The sequence below is a fragment of the Haemorhous mexicanus genome, chromosome 14 (assembly GCF_027477595.1).
Source record: "Haemorhous mexicanus isolate bHaeMex1 chromosome 14, bHaeMex1.pri, whole genome shotgun sequence".
Lineage (NCBI taxonomy): Eukaryota > Metazoa > Chordata > Aves > Passeriformes > Fringillidae > Haemorhous > Haemorhous mexicanus.
In genome coordinates, this window is record NC_082354.1 from 7,907,652 (window position 1) to 7,926,292 (window position 18,641).

Consider the following 18,641-nt stretch of genomic DNA (forward strand, 5'->3'; position numbering starts at 1 on the left):
CTATTTATATTAGTTTCAGTCTTTCTTGGTTTTATCCCCTATATTTATGTTAGTTTTAGTACTGCTTGGATTCATCTGTTTATACATTTTTAGACTGATCAACAGAATGTTCATTTAAGGATAGAAGTGAACAGTCTTACTGAAGATTCATTTCTCTTTGGAAGTCTATATCAGATCTGTGGATTCTTGATGTAGGATTTTGCAGGTACAAAATTGTCTTTAAGAACTGATCACAAATTAGGGCAGTGAAAATAAAGCTCATCTTCCCCAAGATCCCTTTATCTTTGCTTTCTGTGGGTTTTTTTTCCTGATGATCATCCCTGAACTTCCCTGTGCACCAGGCATGGTCCAGAAGTATTTTTTGTAGAGGTGTAGTGCCTTTGCAGCCTGGAAAGTGCTGCTCAGCTGTCCCATGCACACACAAGCTCCTGGTACTTGCTCATCATCCCTGTGGCCGCCTCCTGTCTTGATTCACCATGCACCATCAGCAGGCCAGTACAGAGGACACGAATTCCTGCTTGGAATTCTGCTCTGCTGGTGCACACCCCTGAAAATCTGTAAGTCAGGCACTAAGCTTACAGCATTCTTTAAAAACCTAATGTGGCAAATTTTCCTTTCCTCCATATGCACAAAGACTGCTTCAGAAGCTAAAGCTCCCATTCTCCATAACATATCATGAACGCCATGTCACAGCTCACTGTGTTGCCTTTTTAGTATCTTCAGCTGGGAGACCTCCTTCAACCAGACTTTATCAAACATCTTGAGTCTTCCTTTTGAACAAGTAAAGAATTCCTTTACAGTTTAATTAAGTTGTTGTTCATTTGCACAGAAATGAGGAAGCCAGACCCACCTTCAGGGTCATATGCACTGTAGAAGACTGGGTAGATGAGCCAGTCCTGTGTGATTTCGTTCCATGTTGAACAAATTTCTTTAATATATTTACTGGTATGATTTTTTAAAGTCACCTTTGCAAGTTGTGGTAGAATTATCAATCATTGTTTAACTGTGTGCTAAGTTCCTATAGCCTTTTTGTGTAAATATGCCAAGTGAAGGCTTGTTTACCAGAGAAAATACTGGTGCTCTGGCTAGGAGACAGTTTTAATCAAATATGGTTGGAGTAAGCAGGTGTTTTTCATGTGGAATGTATTGGAAATGAGTATGTATCACAGAAATGGCTCTTGGACTATATATTGCTCTTGATAAATAGCAGAACCCAAAATTATATCAGCCATTGCAGTTTATCAAAGGGAAAATAGTAAAAGCTTTGTGCACCCTGTCAGAATTGAACACACTAAAAAAGGTGGGTACTCATTTTTATTCTTCACAAATTGTAAGAATACACAATTTATACTGGCATTTTTAGAAACTATTAGTCACTCCCTGTGTTTTTCCTGGACCCATACTTTTCTTTGTTCTCATCTCTCTTTTCTCTCTTTTTTCCCTCTCTTTTTACTTCAATGATACATCATACTCTGGACTTGTCAAACAGAGATGTGTGCTGTACTGAAAAGTCACTGGGCAGTGAGGGAGACACAAGGTGAAGGAGATTGCACTTTTCTAAGGCAGAAGGAAAACCCAGTGGTATGAGTGTTATTAAGGCAAAAATACCAACTCACCAGCTCAAAACAGGATACTGCTTTCTGTAATTTTTTTGCAACTTCCCTATTACACTGTTAAAATATTTTGACCCAGTTCTGGTCCCATTCTGTTGGAAGCATTGTTTGCAAGCAGAATTGAAGCTCAATAGAGAGGTGAAGTTACTGGATATACCAGAGTATGATTTGTGCTAAACATGCCAATTCCCATAAAATTTGGCAGCAGGTTTCTCCCTCCTCCCAAAGTTGTTGTCCCAGCTTTAATGAAACACAAAATGCCTGTCAACAGAGCAGTTGTTAAAATGCACTTAGGTAGCAACTTAATATCTTAGATGCCTTGAAAAGCTTTTTATACATAGACATTAATGGATGGCTGGATAAAGAAATTCTTCAACTGAAAGAATTAATTTTGCTTAATCCTTTTGAAATTAAGAGATGATACGGAGAGATGAGTAATGAAGTGCACTCTCTAATTGTGAGGTACCTAATAGAAAACCACAGGGGTTACTTCTCTCTCACCATCTGTAATTACACTAATTACTGATATGGTGCCAGGAACACTAAGGCAGGCTGCATGTGACAACACAGGATGGAGTGTGTCCTAGCAAGCCATTGTTCTCCATCAGTGGCCAGGAGGAGGCTGACCATGTCAGCAGGATAATGAGTGCCTTTCTTGTGCCAGGGAAGAGAACAGGCACCTCTGTTGCTCACAGGTTGTTTCGCAGTGAAAACACAACTCTTGACTTTGGTCCTTTCTGAGGGGAGGTGATTTAAGGCCACAGACTGAGGAGTTGATCTATACCTTAAGCAAATGAGCCCTATTGAGGCCACTGAATCTGCTGTAATGGGCAGAAGTTACTTCTGTGAGTAACAGTTTGCAAGACTGACTTCATCATTGACAAAAATGTAATGAAAGAAAATGGTGGATGAGGAGAAGGGAAAATTAATAAGTTATATTTAAGTATGTATAAAATTGCTGGACAAATGGTCCTGACTATTAAGGTAAATGGTGCTTGTAAATTCCATTTAATCTTCTGAGATTTTCTTTTACCATAACTCTTACAGTATCTCAGAGGAAATAATGTAAGGATGACTTGCACATTTCAGAAAAAGAATGAATATAAGGTTTCAAGATTTATTGATGGGATGTTTTAAAACAAAAGATCTTCTTTTTTCCTTTGGAATTGCTCTACCGTTTATTTTCATTTCCTGAGTTTTTTGTTCACTGTATTATGAACTTCTCTGGGGAAATCTATTGTTAGATGTTTTCACACACATAGGCCCCCTTCTTCCCCCTTGATAAATGATAAAATTGTGCTCCAGTGTGTGCAACACATTCTTGAAATACATCTGAATTCCATTATACAGTTTGTCATTTGCATGATACCTTTTGAGTTACCACTCTTGGAGAAGCCTTATATACTACAGAGAAATGCACTAGGAAAATGAAAAACAAGTTGGGTATGAAGTCTGTGGGGTAAACCAGCAGAGATTGTGTTGAACTGATGGCCTTATTTCCATGCAAGTTCAGGGGTGGAAAAGGTGCATCTCAGTGCTAGTCACTATTTGCATGGACCGTGTTCCCTCTGCAGGAATATTGCTGCAAACAGGAGTGACCAGGCCTTCATAACTCAGGCTGCAGTGTGCTGCCTTTTTCACCCCAAAGACATTTATTAGATTCCTGCCTGTTCTGGATTAAGTCTTAATATGTTTCACAAGTTTGAAACTCGCTATAACAGTCTAAGCTCTCTCTTTAATATCAAATGGAATAACTAGCTGTAGCACAGAAATCTTAGAAATGTAGAAATCTTAGAAATGTATTCCCAGATATTCCCCAATATTTTACTGGAGACAAACCTGGCAAGAACAGAATGGCGTGTCTGTATGTCTGCTTAACACCACTGCCTGTCCTCCTTCCTGTGCAGGATCAACTTCTGTTTGCTGGGATGTGACTCAGATGGGATATGCATTTTGTACAGATTTGGTTTGACAGGAGTGAGTTAATTTTCTGGGCAGCTCAGGATTAGGGAATTGCCCAGTATTCCCTTGGCTGTCTGCTTGCAACACCCTCTTCCCTTTCCTCCATCCTTTCCATTCCCACAAGGTTTTTTTCACATTGGAGTGAGCCCCAGTGCAGTGGTGAACTGATCCCAGAGCAAATTAGACATGCAGAACCTTATCCTAGCCATGCTGCCTTTTAAACACCTCCTCCTTAAGGAAGCTGTATCACCAAACATGTTGCTGTAAACACAGCAGATTCCCATCCCAGCTCTCCACAACCAGAGCAGGAAGAAATGCAGCATTCCCAGAAGTCTACCAGCAATCAGGACCTTATTCATTTGTTAAAAGCATTTAAATACATTATACATTAAACCAAGGGGAAAAAAAAGAAAAAAGGATGCCGTTAAAATCTTCCTTTAAGCCATTCAGAGTCTTCTGTAAGAGTAGCTGAAATGGAGTAATACTGTGGTAGTGCTTTTTCAGGGAGTGAATTATCTCATGTCTCCAAATCCTCACCTGTTTGTTGAGAGGATCCCAAATCAGCAGGTCTGGTGTGCACAAAACATCCACTGAACTCAAAAGTCAGGATGGGCTACAAGTCCCATTTCAGTGTTCATGGTCTTACTATTTCTAGTGTGACTTTTACAGAACCCATCCTAATAAAGCCCTTGTTCAGCCATTTGTCTAGCTAAGTTTGTAATGTAGGAACAATCTGCTTTGGGAGCAAATTCATCCCTGAAGGAAGTGGGTATTGTAGTCAGTCAATGAGATTGCCCCTACTTACACCACAGATAAATGTGTTGCTTTGTCCCAACATTTCTGCTTTGCAATAATTTCACATTCCAAATTACAAACCTCTGAATATTGTAGATTATAATAAATGTGCTGACACAACTTCAGCTGTTATAGTAAATGGCATTGCTCTAATAATGAAATAAAAAATCCTACTTAATCCTATTCTTTCCCTAAAGTGGTGTTTTGCATTAGCTATGGATGAAAAGACAAACAAGTACATGTATATTCAATAATAATGTCAGCTGGGTCAGAGAAGAATAGGAAATAAAATGAATTCATAACACCCCTGGAGGTAGCGTTCTGATACAGGCAGTTTCTCTTTGATTTGCCCTCATTGGCAGCATTCATTGTAATTTTAACATAGCCTCCAAATTGGCCTTTATTAATAGCTGTCCTGATCTTAATAACAAATGCACTCTTAATCTCCAGTCTGGGTGCTTCTGAGGTGAACAATTACACAGAGCAGAATAGATCATGTGGGTATTTAGAGGGACCTCTCACTCAAGAGTGCCTAATTTCACCTGCAGACCATCCAGACAGTGTTTTGGAGAGCTGTAGATACAGAGCTCTTCTGTCTCAAGGCTTTGAAGCTAAAATACCTTTCTAGATATGATAGTGAAATAGTCACCTTGAATTAAGGTTGCTGGCAATCTTAAAAAGTCCTTATTGAGCTTTGAGTGCAATCAGATGGTACTTGCTTATAAATGAGACTTAATGGAAACATTAAACAGTACAAGCTACTGTGACCCATGTCTTCAGAATATTAAGCACATTTTAAAATTGTGGAACACCATCTATTCCTTTGTGTTCTGTAAAATATTACTTTTTCTAACCAATATTCTCTGGGAGCAGGTTATTTGAAATGTTCAGCATTCTACATTTGCATGTACTGTGTATCTCAAATTTATTTCCTCACTTCTCTGGCTACCATATATTTCTGGTTGATTCTATACTTAGTTTCTCTTTAATTATTCCATCTGCCAGAAGAGTGTGATGCATTTTAGAAGGTGGTTGGTGTAGTTGTTTAAGCTTTGAGTTTTGGAACTGAATGGGATGACATATTCTTCATTTAGCAGAACGGGCTAAGAAGAATTACATACCCCAAGTGATAAGCTTGGAACTGCTAAAGAACTGCCAAAATCCAATTTTTTTCCTCTCTCTAGTTGTCTAAACATCTATTAGTCTCTTGAAGGGAGCTCATAAATCCTGCAAATTTAGTTTCTCTGAAACCAGCTCTAACAGTTGTCCTTCCTACTAATCATGTTTTATATCAATTTTATATTTTTCAATATTCAATAAACATGTCTTGTGCTTACTGTACTTGTTAGAAAGTATCTGCAGTATAGGCTGTATGAGGACAGTTATTAATCAGACATTTCAGATGGCTGTAGGGTTAGTTTAGTAAGTGTATCCATTTATCTTTTTTATGTTTTCTTCTTTGTTCTTTCCATTTATCCAATATGGAATTTCTTTTGTCCTTTTTGGTTTGTTTCTACCGGGGTACGTCAAAAAGGAATTTAACACATAAAAAATGAAAAAAAAACCCCAAACAAATAAACAAAAAACCCTAAACCCAAACCACCCAATAGCTGAAAGAAAGAAAACATACCACCCTTTGGGTTTCATTCATGAAAAGATCTTTGCATTATATCCACTTAAATCTGCATTAAAAAATAACAATAGAATGCATTATCTAGCAGTGATTCTTTAAAGCAGTGGATAATTTACACATTAAAGTGAAATGTAGGTTTAAAAGCAGGAGTGTAGGATTGAATTAGAGTTAAGAGTCAGAATGATATAGTCCTGTATGAAAATGGTCTCAGTTTCCTGGGGGTATTGTCCTTCTGGTGTAATGAGACTTGCAGATAACAATCAGGGACTGTGGATAGATCAAGGCACAGCGATACATTGAGAATGGCACAGCAAGTAATGGCTCTGGGGAAACAAATGAATGTGTCTGCTAGATAAACAGCATTAAAAGTTTCTGTTCATCGCCAAAGTCCAGGCCTCTAAAGATTAATAATCCCTGAAAAATTGAGTGTCGGGTTTGAATGGCAAGGTTTTGGTAGCAGGGGGCTGCAGGGGTGGCTTCTGTGAGAAGCTGCCAGCAGCTTCCCCCACTTCCAGCAGAGCTAATGCCAACCTCCAGGATGGACCATGGACCTGCCACCAGCCAGGCTGAGCCCAGCACTGACAGGGGCAGTGCCTCGGGCACAACAGATTGTACAAAGGGAAAAAACTGCTGTGCAACAGCAGCTGGAAGAGAGGAGTGGGAGTCTGTGAGAGGAGCAGCCCTGCAGACAGGCAGGTTTGGGCAGAGGGAGGAGCAGGAGGTGCCCCAGGTGCTGGAGCAGAGGTTCCCCTGCAGCCCCTGGTGCTGTCATGGAGAGGCAGCTGTGCCCTGCAGCACAGGGGGGTCCTGGCAGCAGGGATGTGCCCAAAGGAGGCTGTGATCCATGGGTAGGCTGTGCTGGTGTCCTGCTAGAGAGAAAAGCCCACGCTGGAGCTGCCAGGACTTGTGACCCACACTGGAGCAGCCTGTGCCTGGAAGATGCACCCACAGAGGGGATGCACTCTGGAACGGTTCCTGAAGAGCTGCAAGCTGTAGGAAGGCCAAATTGAAGAAGTTCATGAGGAGCTGGTTCCTGCAGGAGAGACCCCATGCTGGAAGAAGAGGGGAAGCATGGGAGGAGTCCTTCCCCTGAGGAGAAAGAACCTGCAGAGACAATGTGCAATGAACTGGCCCTAATCCCTAGGGGGAGGCAGAGAAAATTGTCAGTGAAGTCCAGCCCAGGAAGAAGGGAAGGGTGGAGGAAAGGTGTTTTATTATTTGGTTTTATTTCTCGTTGTCCTACTCTGATTCCATTGGCAATACTTTGAATTGATTTCCCCAAATCAGTGTCTGCTTTGCCCATGACAGTAATTGCTGAGTGATCTCTCCCTGTCCTTTTCTCAACCCACAAGCCTGCTGTTACATTTTCTCTCTCCTGTCCAGATGAAGAGATGAGAGATAGAGCAGCTTTGGTGGGCACCTGGCATCCAGACAAGGTCAACCCCTCACAAATACTAACTTTTAGAAGATTTTTTTTTTTTTAATCCATGCTGCAGTTGTACTTTTATGGGTTCACATATTCCAGGGAGGCACTGGCCATTTATCAGGATGCTAATGACTGGTAGTTATGTGTCCAGGTACTTTGTAACCACTGGGTTGCCCGACAACAGAGGTCACTGGAAGACAGATGACTCACAAACCAGTTTAAAGATCTCCTTCACTTTTTCTTTTTGAGGGCACCATCAGGGCTTCAAATATTCTAAAATTTCCACATTGAGATTATTGTCCCCTCTTTAAAATTCCATGTGTCAGGAGCTTCCATGATTTACTGGTAGTCTTCAAACAAAAATTCCCCTTCCTAACAGAACATCCATTGATTGCTGGAGTTATTTAAAGGCTAACAATAAAAAATCATAGACTCCAGGCCCCATCAAGGCAAAAAGGCAACAATAATTGCAATTTGCAAGCCTCCTGCTGTGGGTAAAGGAGCTGGGGCTGGCAGAAAGGAAGATCTGCAACTTTAATGGCTGCTGCAGCAGGTCAGGGGAGATGTGCCTTCCTTCATAAGTCACCCCATGATAAAACAATTTGTCAAGGTGAAAAGATGGGTGTGAGGTAAAAGTGTGCCCAGATGACTATCAGCTCAGGTAAAAGCATGAATATATGGGAAGCTATACAGGAGCTTATTTGGTGACTGCTCATCTCTCTGGGTAGAGAGATCCCCAAATGAGAGACCTTTTCTGTCTCTGTACACCAAATAACATGGTTTCTTACCCCATGTATTTTCCTGTACCCAAGTCTTGGATTGAAAGAAGTCATATGAGTGTTAATGCAGTAATTTGCAATTCAACTCTTCTGCCAAAGGTAGGGAAGGAAGCATAGGGACAGCCACATCTTCTAGAAGCTTCCTTCCCCTTAACCAAGAGCAGGGCACAGGCCTGTGAGATTTCCCTGTATTAAAATATAAATAAATAAAAAAAATGGGAGTATGAACTGGCAGGTTCCCAGCTTGGAAAATGTTTGGTCTGCCTTTGGACACTAACAACTGTGAGGTCCCATCAAACCTCAAACAAGCACCTCCTCTTCTTGCTATTATCCACTTTGCCTTCTCAGTTTGGTAAGGTACCAGAAAGGAAATTGGTGGTGCCCCAAACTGAGAGTGAAACATGGATGACTTTTTCTCCAGTTTTAGCAGTCTCAGAGCTGAATTTCTCTTCTGATTTAGAAACACTTGTAGGTGTATATGGACTAATCCCCGTGAGACAATGTGGAAATAAAAGAGGACATGAAAGAGCAGCTGACTGCCAAACTTTATGATGGATGAGTTGGAAAGTCATTTGTTCTACCCTAGAATCACAAAGAAGCTCTAAAGCATACATACCTGGACTTTACTTACCTCAGGTCTGATTTTGCTGTTGTTGAACTGAAAGAGATTTCCCTTTGACTTTGCTGAGGTGTAGATTTGGCTCATTGTATATAAAGTTAACTCATTAAATGTAATTCTGTATTGTTTCTCCTTTGTTTCAGAATGCTTGAGGATGACCTAAAACTCAGCAGTGATGAAGATGATAATGAACAGGTAAATACATCTAATATAAGTGCATAGACCATTTTAACTAACAAAGTTATTTCATTGGTTGGATCTGTTTGTGTGTTGACATACTATATTTGCATGAAAAGCATTTTGGTGTGCTGCAGAATCCATTAGCTTAAACTTTGTTTGCTTCCTTCTCATGAGAGGAAACAATCTCAAACAGGAATGTTTCAGTTTTGCTGGTTAACTTTGTGAAGTGGATTAAACTAAGCCAAAATATGACTTATTCACCTTTGAATTAGAGACCACACAGAGCATCACGCTGGAACAGCCAATGTGTTCTGAATCTCTGTCCTCCATTGTACCAAGCTAACTGTGGAACAGCCTCCCCTTGCTTTGCACCCATTTTCTGAATTGATGAATTTTTTGGAAGTATGTGTAAGAGGACCACACAAGAGCACCAACACAAGTACAGAGTTTGTTTGCACTTTGCAATCCATTTATACAAGCCCACAGAAGAAAATTTGATCTATAAGTTTTTGTTTCAGCCAGAGAGTAAAGGGTTGGGAGTCCACAGTAATCCAGTGACTCCTGTTTGTGAAAGGGAAAGCCCTCAGCAAGTAGCTCTAAATCAATACTGAAAGTTTCTCCACGTACTTGGGATATTAATGAAGAATCATTTTCAGAAAACTGGCTCATGCCATTCTCTATCCTTCCCACTTAATAAATATTTATGCATAATGCTGGGAAAGAAAGCTGGTGAAATTCATATTCTCAACATTCTTATCAGAAAAAAAATGAAACTTTGTGTTAAATTCATCCTTCATTTTACTTTACATATGCAATAGGCTCAAATGCTTAAGCATCTGCAATAGAGAGGAAGGTAATGCTATAATTCAGCCTAAGATCATCTGTTCAGTCTGGGAAATGTTAATTATAGGCCAATCATTCTTTCTTATTTATTTTTAAACCACCTAAATGCTCTCCTTCAGCCTACCTCATCCATCCTTTAGGGTCATGCCAGGAAAGATTTACCTTCTGGTGAAAGTCGACCCCTTAGTCATTCAAGTCAGTATTTTTTAGCACTGGCAAGGCTTGCAATGTCTTCTGAAGCCAAAGGGTCAAAATCCTTGTGCAATGCAGTGTTGGGCAAACGTGGTGACTGACGACACCATCAGGTTTGCAAATTTGCCCTAATGGTCCTGTAAAATGACATTGTGATCCTGAGATGCCTAGAATACAGAAATGGAAATACATTGTCAGGTAGCAGTTACTGTTGTTTTCCCACAGTAATAGTTTTCTAGTGACTTAAGTAGAATTTAGAGAGTTTATACAGTTTATACTGCTAGGCTGAAATCCCTTATCACTGGTGAATGGAGAAGCAGAGGCCCGGACCATTGTTTGCTGACATCAAATGAAAAGCCCTCACTGACCTGAGCAGATGTCATCTCTGATGTTAATCCCAAGCAGGAAAGAGCAGAGTGCCCAGAGAGGTCCTGAGAGCTCTGGAGCCCTCCCTGCTGTCAGTGTGGGACGTGCCTCTCCCCAGGCAGCATCCTGAGGGTGAGCAGTGTCCCTGCTGCCAGGCCAGGGCTGCAGGCTGGGCCCTTCTGTGCTGGGGATGTGGAGCTGCAGGAAGCCTCAGACTGCTCCAAAGCTCCTGGTGTCTTCCCATAATGCATTCACAGCATGGGCTGCAGACAAACAAGGGAGCAGCACGGGGACCATTCATGGCGTTTCTCAACATTCTGTACTACTTAGAAAAATTTTTGGTTTTTTTCTCATGCAGTCATTTCAGTTAGAAAGTGTCTTCTAAGATCATCAAGTCCAACTCTTAACTGAGCACTACCAAGCCCACCACTGACAGCCCAATTTGGTGTCACCTATTAACTGGCCTGTATCCTTGGGGATTCCAAGTAAAGTAACTGGACACAGCTGCACACTGAGAACATTTCTTAAATGCCCTGCACTTCAAGGGAATCTTCAGCTCTCCTGTGTACCCCACATGTGTATGGTTGCATCTCTTCTATTTGTTTTATAAATAGAGTATAGACAAAATCATACAGCTCACTCAGGAATTATACATTCCTCATTCAGGAATTTAGGTTTGCTGAATTAATGACCGTAAGTGTCTGCCTTTATATTTTTTGTCCTTGTAATGCTGAGCAGCAGGACTCTGCTGTATCTCTCATTCATTACACTTCAGCAGCCTCTGCCACATCTCTTTAAGGAGAGGGGATTGGAATTTGGAAGAAAGGTTGATCTGGCCCACTGGTCAGACACAAAAACAACAAAAAAGTAACTTCAAGGGCTTTTTCAACAGAAATATGTTGCAGTCAAGTGACCACTGTTATTCAGGTGTACACATGTGCTCATTCTGGCAGGGAGAGAAAAGATTAAAACTCTTAGTCAAAACCATTCTAGAAGTTTATGCAGCATTTCTATAAGGAAATGGAATCATTGTCTTTACAGTCTTTGTGATTTTTTCTGCTATAAGCCTGCAGCCAGTGTGAAGCATGAGCTGGCATTTACTCACTTTTATTCAAAAAAACCTCAACACAGTATGTAGAATTCAAGTTTTTTTCCTTTATTTCGGCTCTAATTTTAAGGAAATCAAAATTCTTTGGAACAGTGGTCAGCAGGGAGCCCTAGAATTTCTCCTTTGAGAATTGCTATGGACCCTTCAGTTTTTACAGGACAGTAGTGACACTGATCCATAACTGTACTTGGAAAGAAACTTTTAGTGAAAGTCTGTAGAATGTGGGGAGAGTTTGATCTATCAGCCCATGTTCTGAGACTAGCAGTAGTCCATTTGTCAAGGTGGAAGATTGTTAGAAACATGGCTGCAAGAAACAAAGCTCTTCTGTTTTGCTCCCTCCTATGAACGAGCACCCTTATTTATGATCTGTATTGCATTTACTCAGGAGTCTGTGGGCCTTTACTGTTTGAGGTGTTACACATCTCCTTCCTTTTCTCCCCTCTGCTGAGGAGGAGCACAACCACACAATAGCTCCAGTCAGTCACGTAACTGAGGAGTTGAGCTTCATTTCTGGATAGGATAGGAACTACCAGGTTGAAGTCAATGGAAGGTATTTATTCTACAGATAGCAGCAGCAAGGCTGTTACTGATCACGCTGCCCAGTTTTGGCATTGCCTTTCCAAACAGAATTTTGAATAACTGGAAATTCCTCCTAAAAGTTATAAACATGATTTGGAGAACCCTCCTTAATGTAAGTGTTATGTTTGTTTTGGTTAAGGCACACATGCTGATGGCTAGCAGCCTATCACCAAGAACATGCTGAAGGAGACTGAACACTTTAATTTCACCCCAGAGGGCTTAAGAGGCTTCAGCTACTGAGAACTGACTGCAAATGCAGCCTCCTAGTGACAAACTGCTGCAAATTGCATGGAAACCTTGTAGGTTCTTTTCCTTTTAGCCTTCTGGCAGCTGTGGGCTTGATGGAGAAATTGTTGAGTGAATTTCTTGGGGCTGCAACCTGCAGGAAGCCCAGTGAGATGTTCATTGTGGGTGCCTTCAGGTTTCAGATCTGTAAAGCTTTGGACCATGTAGGTCATTGCAGTAGAGCGTGGGGCAAATCACAATGACTGCACCCAAACTCCTGCTAGCACCTTCTGGAGCAGCAGTGAGGGGCTGCATTTACCCACACAGGTAAACACAACCTGCACCTTCACCTGTAAACACAAGCACAGTGCCTCCAGGGCAGACACTGTGCAGCTGGCCATGTGACACATGCTTTGTCCCACAGACAAAATGCTGATTCTCACGTCTCATTGTGGGTGATTTGGGATTAAAGACACACAGAAAACGATGGGTTAGATCTGGAATCAATTTTCATTTACAGCTGAGAAGCAGTTATTGATGCTGTGCTCACAGTTCAATAAAAGATCTAAAGATATAGACCTTGTGTTTCTCTTTCAATATAAGCAGCATAATCAGTGTCAAATGTTTTTACAAAGAAAATTGTATTGACAGTTTTATTAAAATTGCTGTCTTTAAAGTTTTAAGTTATCCACAATTTGACCTACTTGAATAGTTTTTTAATATGCACGCTGACCAACCCAATAGATTTTTATGTCACATATTTATAATATCAGGTACACATCTGTTTAATGTATTATTTGAGAGGTCCTGTAACATGTAAGCATTGCTTGGATTGTGAACTCGCTTGGTGTTGTCAATTGGCACATGCATCAGTATTGCATTCAGTATGGCACAGGATGTTCAGACTGGCTACAAGAGGTGCAATCAAGGCAGATGACAGACATGCTATTAGTAAACCAGGAGATGACAAGGCATTTCAGAGATGCTTTGTTAACACTCTTCTCTGAGGAAGGACACAGCTTTTTAGATGGTTTTATTACTCTGTTTAGAAAGTACATCAGAAATTAGGAAGAGTAGTGAAGATTTTTAATTAGTAGCTCAGTTCAACTAAAAGAGCTTAGATAAAACACAGGTTAGTATTTTTGTTCTCTAAAACACCTCTGTATAATTCAAATAAGCTTTGAGCTCAAAGGCATCCAAATGAGTTGTGCCTGGATACAGTATTTTAAGTAGCTGTGGTGTACCCAATTTTCTTTAACCAGCTCCTCTTTGTTCTTCTGCCTAAGGAATAGTCCTGTTAACCTTTTAAATGTGTACTTAATTTAAAGCACATTGCTAGTGTTCTGTGTGTTTTTGAACCAAAGAAACTTTGATACTAGTTACAGACCTGCTCCATTTTCAGTATTTCATGTATATAGTAGTTTTGGCAGAACAAATCAATAAGATACTTTTCTTTTCTACTTGATTTTTTTTTCTTCTCCCCTTAGTGATTGCCACTTTTCTGAAAACCCTAGAAACACAAGACATGCATGTAATCCATGGCCCTGCTCTATTGTTTGTATTTTACATAAACATAATTCTTTTTTGCTAGGTTAGTATTAGGTAATTAAATTCAAAATGTTTGACTTTTTAGCTGAGCCTTAAAAGGTAATCAGCCATAGGCTGAGCTTTGAATTCTTATAATACATACTGAGCTTTCCCTGCCTTTATTCAAGCTCAATTTTTTAGAATTTATGAAGCTCTAAGGCACAGTATGCCTTCATTGTATCATGTAAACATTTTTAAAGTGCTACAGTGATCACTTTCCTTGTAACAATAGATATCCTTACCTGTTGTATTTTTTCCCATTTTTTAGCTGGATCCTGAGCAAGCTGTTTACCTCCCCAAGGTTTCTCTACATTTCCATTTACTTTGTTATCAGCAGAAAGGCTGAAGAACAGCTCTTCAGTAATGACATCAATACTGCACACACAGTGAGAGAGGTCATCTTGTCAAAGCTATAGAAAAATCAGATGGATTAGGAAGAAACTAGGTGCAAAATAACTTTGATAGAGTCTTTTAATGTAAACAGTTTATCTGTCATTGGGTTCCAGTGAAATCCCAGAGTGGTGCAGCATCAGTTGTAACCACAGCAGTGTGTGTTTGATAAAGAACACACATTCCAGTGTTTAAGATTTGCAGTCATGCTTTATAATTGTAGGGAAATGTTTTCATTAAGCCATTAATGAAAGCAGAAGCTATTAGGATAATACAGTCATTCTCCAACCTTGTCAGTCTCTAAGCATGAAAAATCCTTTCATGGATATATGTCCCTTCTTGCTACCTCAGTCCATTTTAATTGTTATTCAAATTATTTTACTGTGCACAACACTGGTTGGAACAACAATATATCAGCTGTGTGAGTTAATACTCCAGCTTCTGTTAGGCAAATCTTTGGTGCTAAGAGATTTGATGACTGAGGTATCTAAGGTTATAATTCACATGGTAATGATGTAGGTTTATATCCTTTGTTTATTATCAGCAGAAGCTTTCCGTAGCCACCCTGAGATCTGGGCTGAGCTGTCTGCAAAAAGCATAGCACAAAGTGTTATCAAAACCTTTTAACTTGTTCAGATTCACAGAATCACGTGTGATGTTTTTTCACACATGTTGTTATTGTGGAGGTCACCCATCAGTGAGGAAGGGGATTAATACAACCAGGAAAAATGGTTGCTGTAGAGTGCACAGGAGTACAGATCAACAAGAAGGACTTGCCCCTGGAGCTTGCAGCTGTGCTCTTGCCTGGGCTCTGGGGCAGCACCTGCCCAGACCAGCACAGGAGCTGGAGGAACCCCATCCTTCCCACTTCTCCTTTTCCAAGTGTTTCCATGGCTTGACACTGGCAGCTCAGTGTCAAAAACTCTCCACCACAGTAGAGAAAAAAAACAGAGGAAGAGAAATGCTGGCAGGCAGACAGCCCTAATGAAGTGGGAATGACATGCCTTAGCTGAAAAGTTTTACATGTACATCTTCAAGAAGCCTTCTCCTCTCTTCCCTAGTAAGCAGGCACTCCACAATCCCCCAGCACTTTAACAGGGGCTGCTCTTGGGTTCACTTCTGCCACCAGCCTGATGCTACCAAGCTCTGTCAGCCCCACTGTCTGACATAATTCCTGTGAGAGAGAAGCTTTAGAACCCCTGACGCCTCTGTCACTACTTAAAAAGAGGTCATTCCTCAGGACAGCCACAAGAGCCTGATGCTGGAGGTCTGCCAGCCTTTTTGGGCTGGGAGAGAAGAGGGAGGTGAGGCTTTCAGTCCACAGCATGGGCCATGTACTCTGTGTGTGTGCATGGTTGCACACAGTTTTTTTAAAGGAGTCTTTATTATAAGCATGAGGAAAATATATTTCACCAGAGCCTCTTGCTATGTATGCTACTTATGCAAAAGCCCTCTAGTGTTTTGGCAACAAAGCAGAGGCAGCAGCAGGTGAGAGAATTGATCAACCCCATCATTGTTGTTGCTAAGAGAAAAGCCAGCCTTGGCCATACTGTCCTGTAAAATAAATCTGAAGTCTGTGATACCTGCAGGCCATCTCAGTGCTCAGCACTCACTAATCTGACCACATAGGACACATTTATCTCCCTTTTCTCCTCAGAAGGAGAGTGGGATTTTTATCATGAATGTCTCGTGAAGCATTTTGGTGAAGAAAGTGTCTGGTTTTCTTACACTGGCCATCTGCAGCACTGCTCTTCTGTAAAAGCTTAAGCAACTGTCTATGAACTTCAAAATCTGAATTCCTGGGAGTGTGTACACTGATAGAGGATAGTGCTACTGCTGGGTTTGAGACAGGGAGCAAAAGGCTGAAGGAGGGACTCATAGGTGACCAGAAAAACCAGAAAGTAGGTGCTGGAAAGGGCATGATAAATCCAGTAATTAGCCTCTGTCAGCCAGAATAAGGAGAGAAGTGAAAGTTGATCTCTCCTGGAGGTATTCCAGAAAGAGAACAGTAATGAAAGCTAAACACCTTAATTTTTCTGAGGATGAATTCGTCTGCCACTGCAAGGTTTGCTGGGGTTGGAGGTGTTCTATTCTGTGCTGGCAGGATGAATCTTCCCAGAAGAGATCTCCCTGCACACAGGGACAGGTCAGGACCACAGTGTGACAGTGCAATTGATTTGAGCTGGGTGTTCTTGTGGAGAACACCCTGCTTTTCAAAAGTCCCAATTTCATGGCAATGCTGTTAAGTCTAAATTTTGGAACTGTGCACTTTAGTAAAAGGCTAAGTCATCTGAGCAGTGTACTAAACCAGACCAAGGTCAGCAAAGAGTTATTTCATGTGTGTTTACCTCTGTTGTCTGCTTGTAATACATTTAACATTCAGCATTGATGTAATGTTCAGTATAAATTAAAGTCCTCAAAGTCTTTATTTCCTGCACAGGAAATAAATGGCCAGCAGGAACAGCAGCAACATCAGTTCACTGCCACTGCTGGTACTCTGTGACTCTGCCCTTTTGCTTCTCAAGTCTAGGAAACCATTATTTACTTTAAGTAGGAGAAGACTAAGGACAAGCTGGATTCCCAAAGAAATGAGAGAAAGGCCTTTATCACAAAGGGAAACCTAAGGGCATAAACTGCAAATGAGCAGGGGTGCAAGGAGCTGTGTCTGGAGGTGTCTGCCTGTCCATTGTGGCAGAGCAAGTGAACATTGCAAAAGTAACAATCAGGCACTGCACTCTGAAACTGCATCTTGTACAGAGAGAGAGAAAGACCTTAATAATAAGACCACAAAATATCAGCACTCTTCAGATAACTTCCAGGGATATAAAAGATGGTTCTCCTGCTAGAACTGGGAAGCTGAACAATACTCAGATTGTGGTGACTGGACAGTAAGGTCACAGGATATTCTTTGAAACAAGCTTTTTGCTGCTTATTCCTTGAAGGAAGTTTGGGGAAAACTTTTTGTTTCTCTTAAAAAGGATTCTTGACCTTTTCTATGTTTCTTCTGCCTCTTCAATTTTTTAATCATGGGATTAACATGATGAAGTACAGCTATGGAGTAAACCCAGTAAGGAATGGATTTTTTTATTATTTGTTAGCCTTCTGGAGGGTTGAAGCAAGCACACATTTTAGAAAAATCATCACTAAATAAGACAATGGCAAATACTGAGTTTTAGTTACCAATAGATCTTTTATATTTTCACAATAGGATTATCATCCACTAAGCTTTGGACATTTGTGATCAATTTGTAACAAATTAATTTCCAGGAAATGATGTTTCAAACCACAATTTCAGTGTGGATCTTTTTTCTTAAAAAAAAGAAATGGACCATTCATTACAATTTTCCAAATTTCTGTCACCAGGGATCTATAGTTGTTTTCCAAACAAAACAATTCTTATGAAAAATCAGGTCTAGCTCTAGAAAGAGTTCCATTCTCTGCCATAGTTGGTGCTCTAAGAGCACTTATATCTGCTAGGTTTTATGAGACACTGTTTAGCACTGTTAAATTAACTTGACAGTCACAGAATTCCAGGGTTGGAAGGGATCTCAGGAGATCATCAAGTCCAACTCCCCTGACCAGGCAGAGTCACCTGGGGTAGGTTACAATGATTCTTAGGACTGCAAAAGCAGAATCAGTAGAATTTGTAATGTCATGTTACAATTTCTCCTTTGTCACATTGAGAACTCAAAATTAGTGAAAATAGTGGCTTCTCAAGAGCATTTTTGTGGGAAAGGAAGACACTGTTTCAAGCCTCTTTTGTCAAGGTACATTAGTATTGAAGTCCTAAAATAAGCAAAGGTGTTGTGTGAGTTATCTTTGAGCAGGGCTGCTCACTGACAGCTCTAACAGTTTCTATTGCAAAGTTCACCAAAGACACTGAGTAAACTGAAACCTGTGTGGTGAGAGCAACAATGCTCACAGTATCCACAGTGGCTAATTTAAAACCAGCTCAGATATGTCTGCACAAGCAGCCAAGCACTCCTCAGAGTGCAGTGGGCACTCACAGTGTGTGTAGCTCTTTTCTCCATTTAAATTAAAAAAAAAAAAAAATAGGGAAAAGTTCTTCAAGAATTGAAAGTGGCCACATTTGTTATTGCACACTTTCTTAGTTTGATTTACACCATTACACTGATGGAAAACAGGGTTTTGGAAAAAACTGCTGATAGAAGCCCAAATATTTCCATGTTGTTGCTCAATTAAAAGCAGTTCATGTTCATCAAGGATGAAGGTGACTCCCAAAGCACAGACACACTGGTTTAGATTTGGTCACTTAAATTCTCTTTTTTTTGGTTTTGTTTTACCCAACCTCCACTGCAACAATTGAAATGAAGTTTTCAGTGT

At 40.6% G+C, this 18,641-nt stretch overlaps 1 protein-coding gene across 4 annotated transcripts in view; it reads left to right on the plus strand.

The window, feature by feature from the left end:
* The window catches only part of AFF2 (ALF transcription elongation factor 2), a 332,807-nt gene that overhangs the window by 227,675 nt on the left and 86,491 nt on the right, over positions 1-18,641 (plus strand). For all 4 annotated transcript variants that reach the window (XM_059859354.1, XM_059859352.1, XM_059859355.1 and 1 more), the window contains exon 8: positions 8,971-9,022. In XM_059859354.1, coding sequence (XP_059715337.1) covers positions 8,971-9,022 — 52 coding nt within the window. The remainder of the gene's footprint in view (positions 1-8,970; positions 9,023-18,641) is intronic.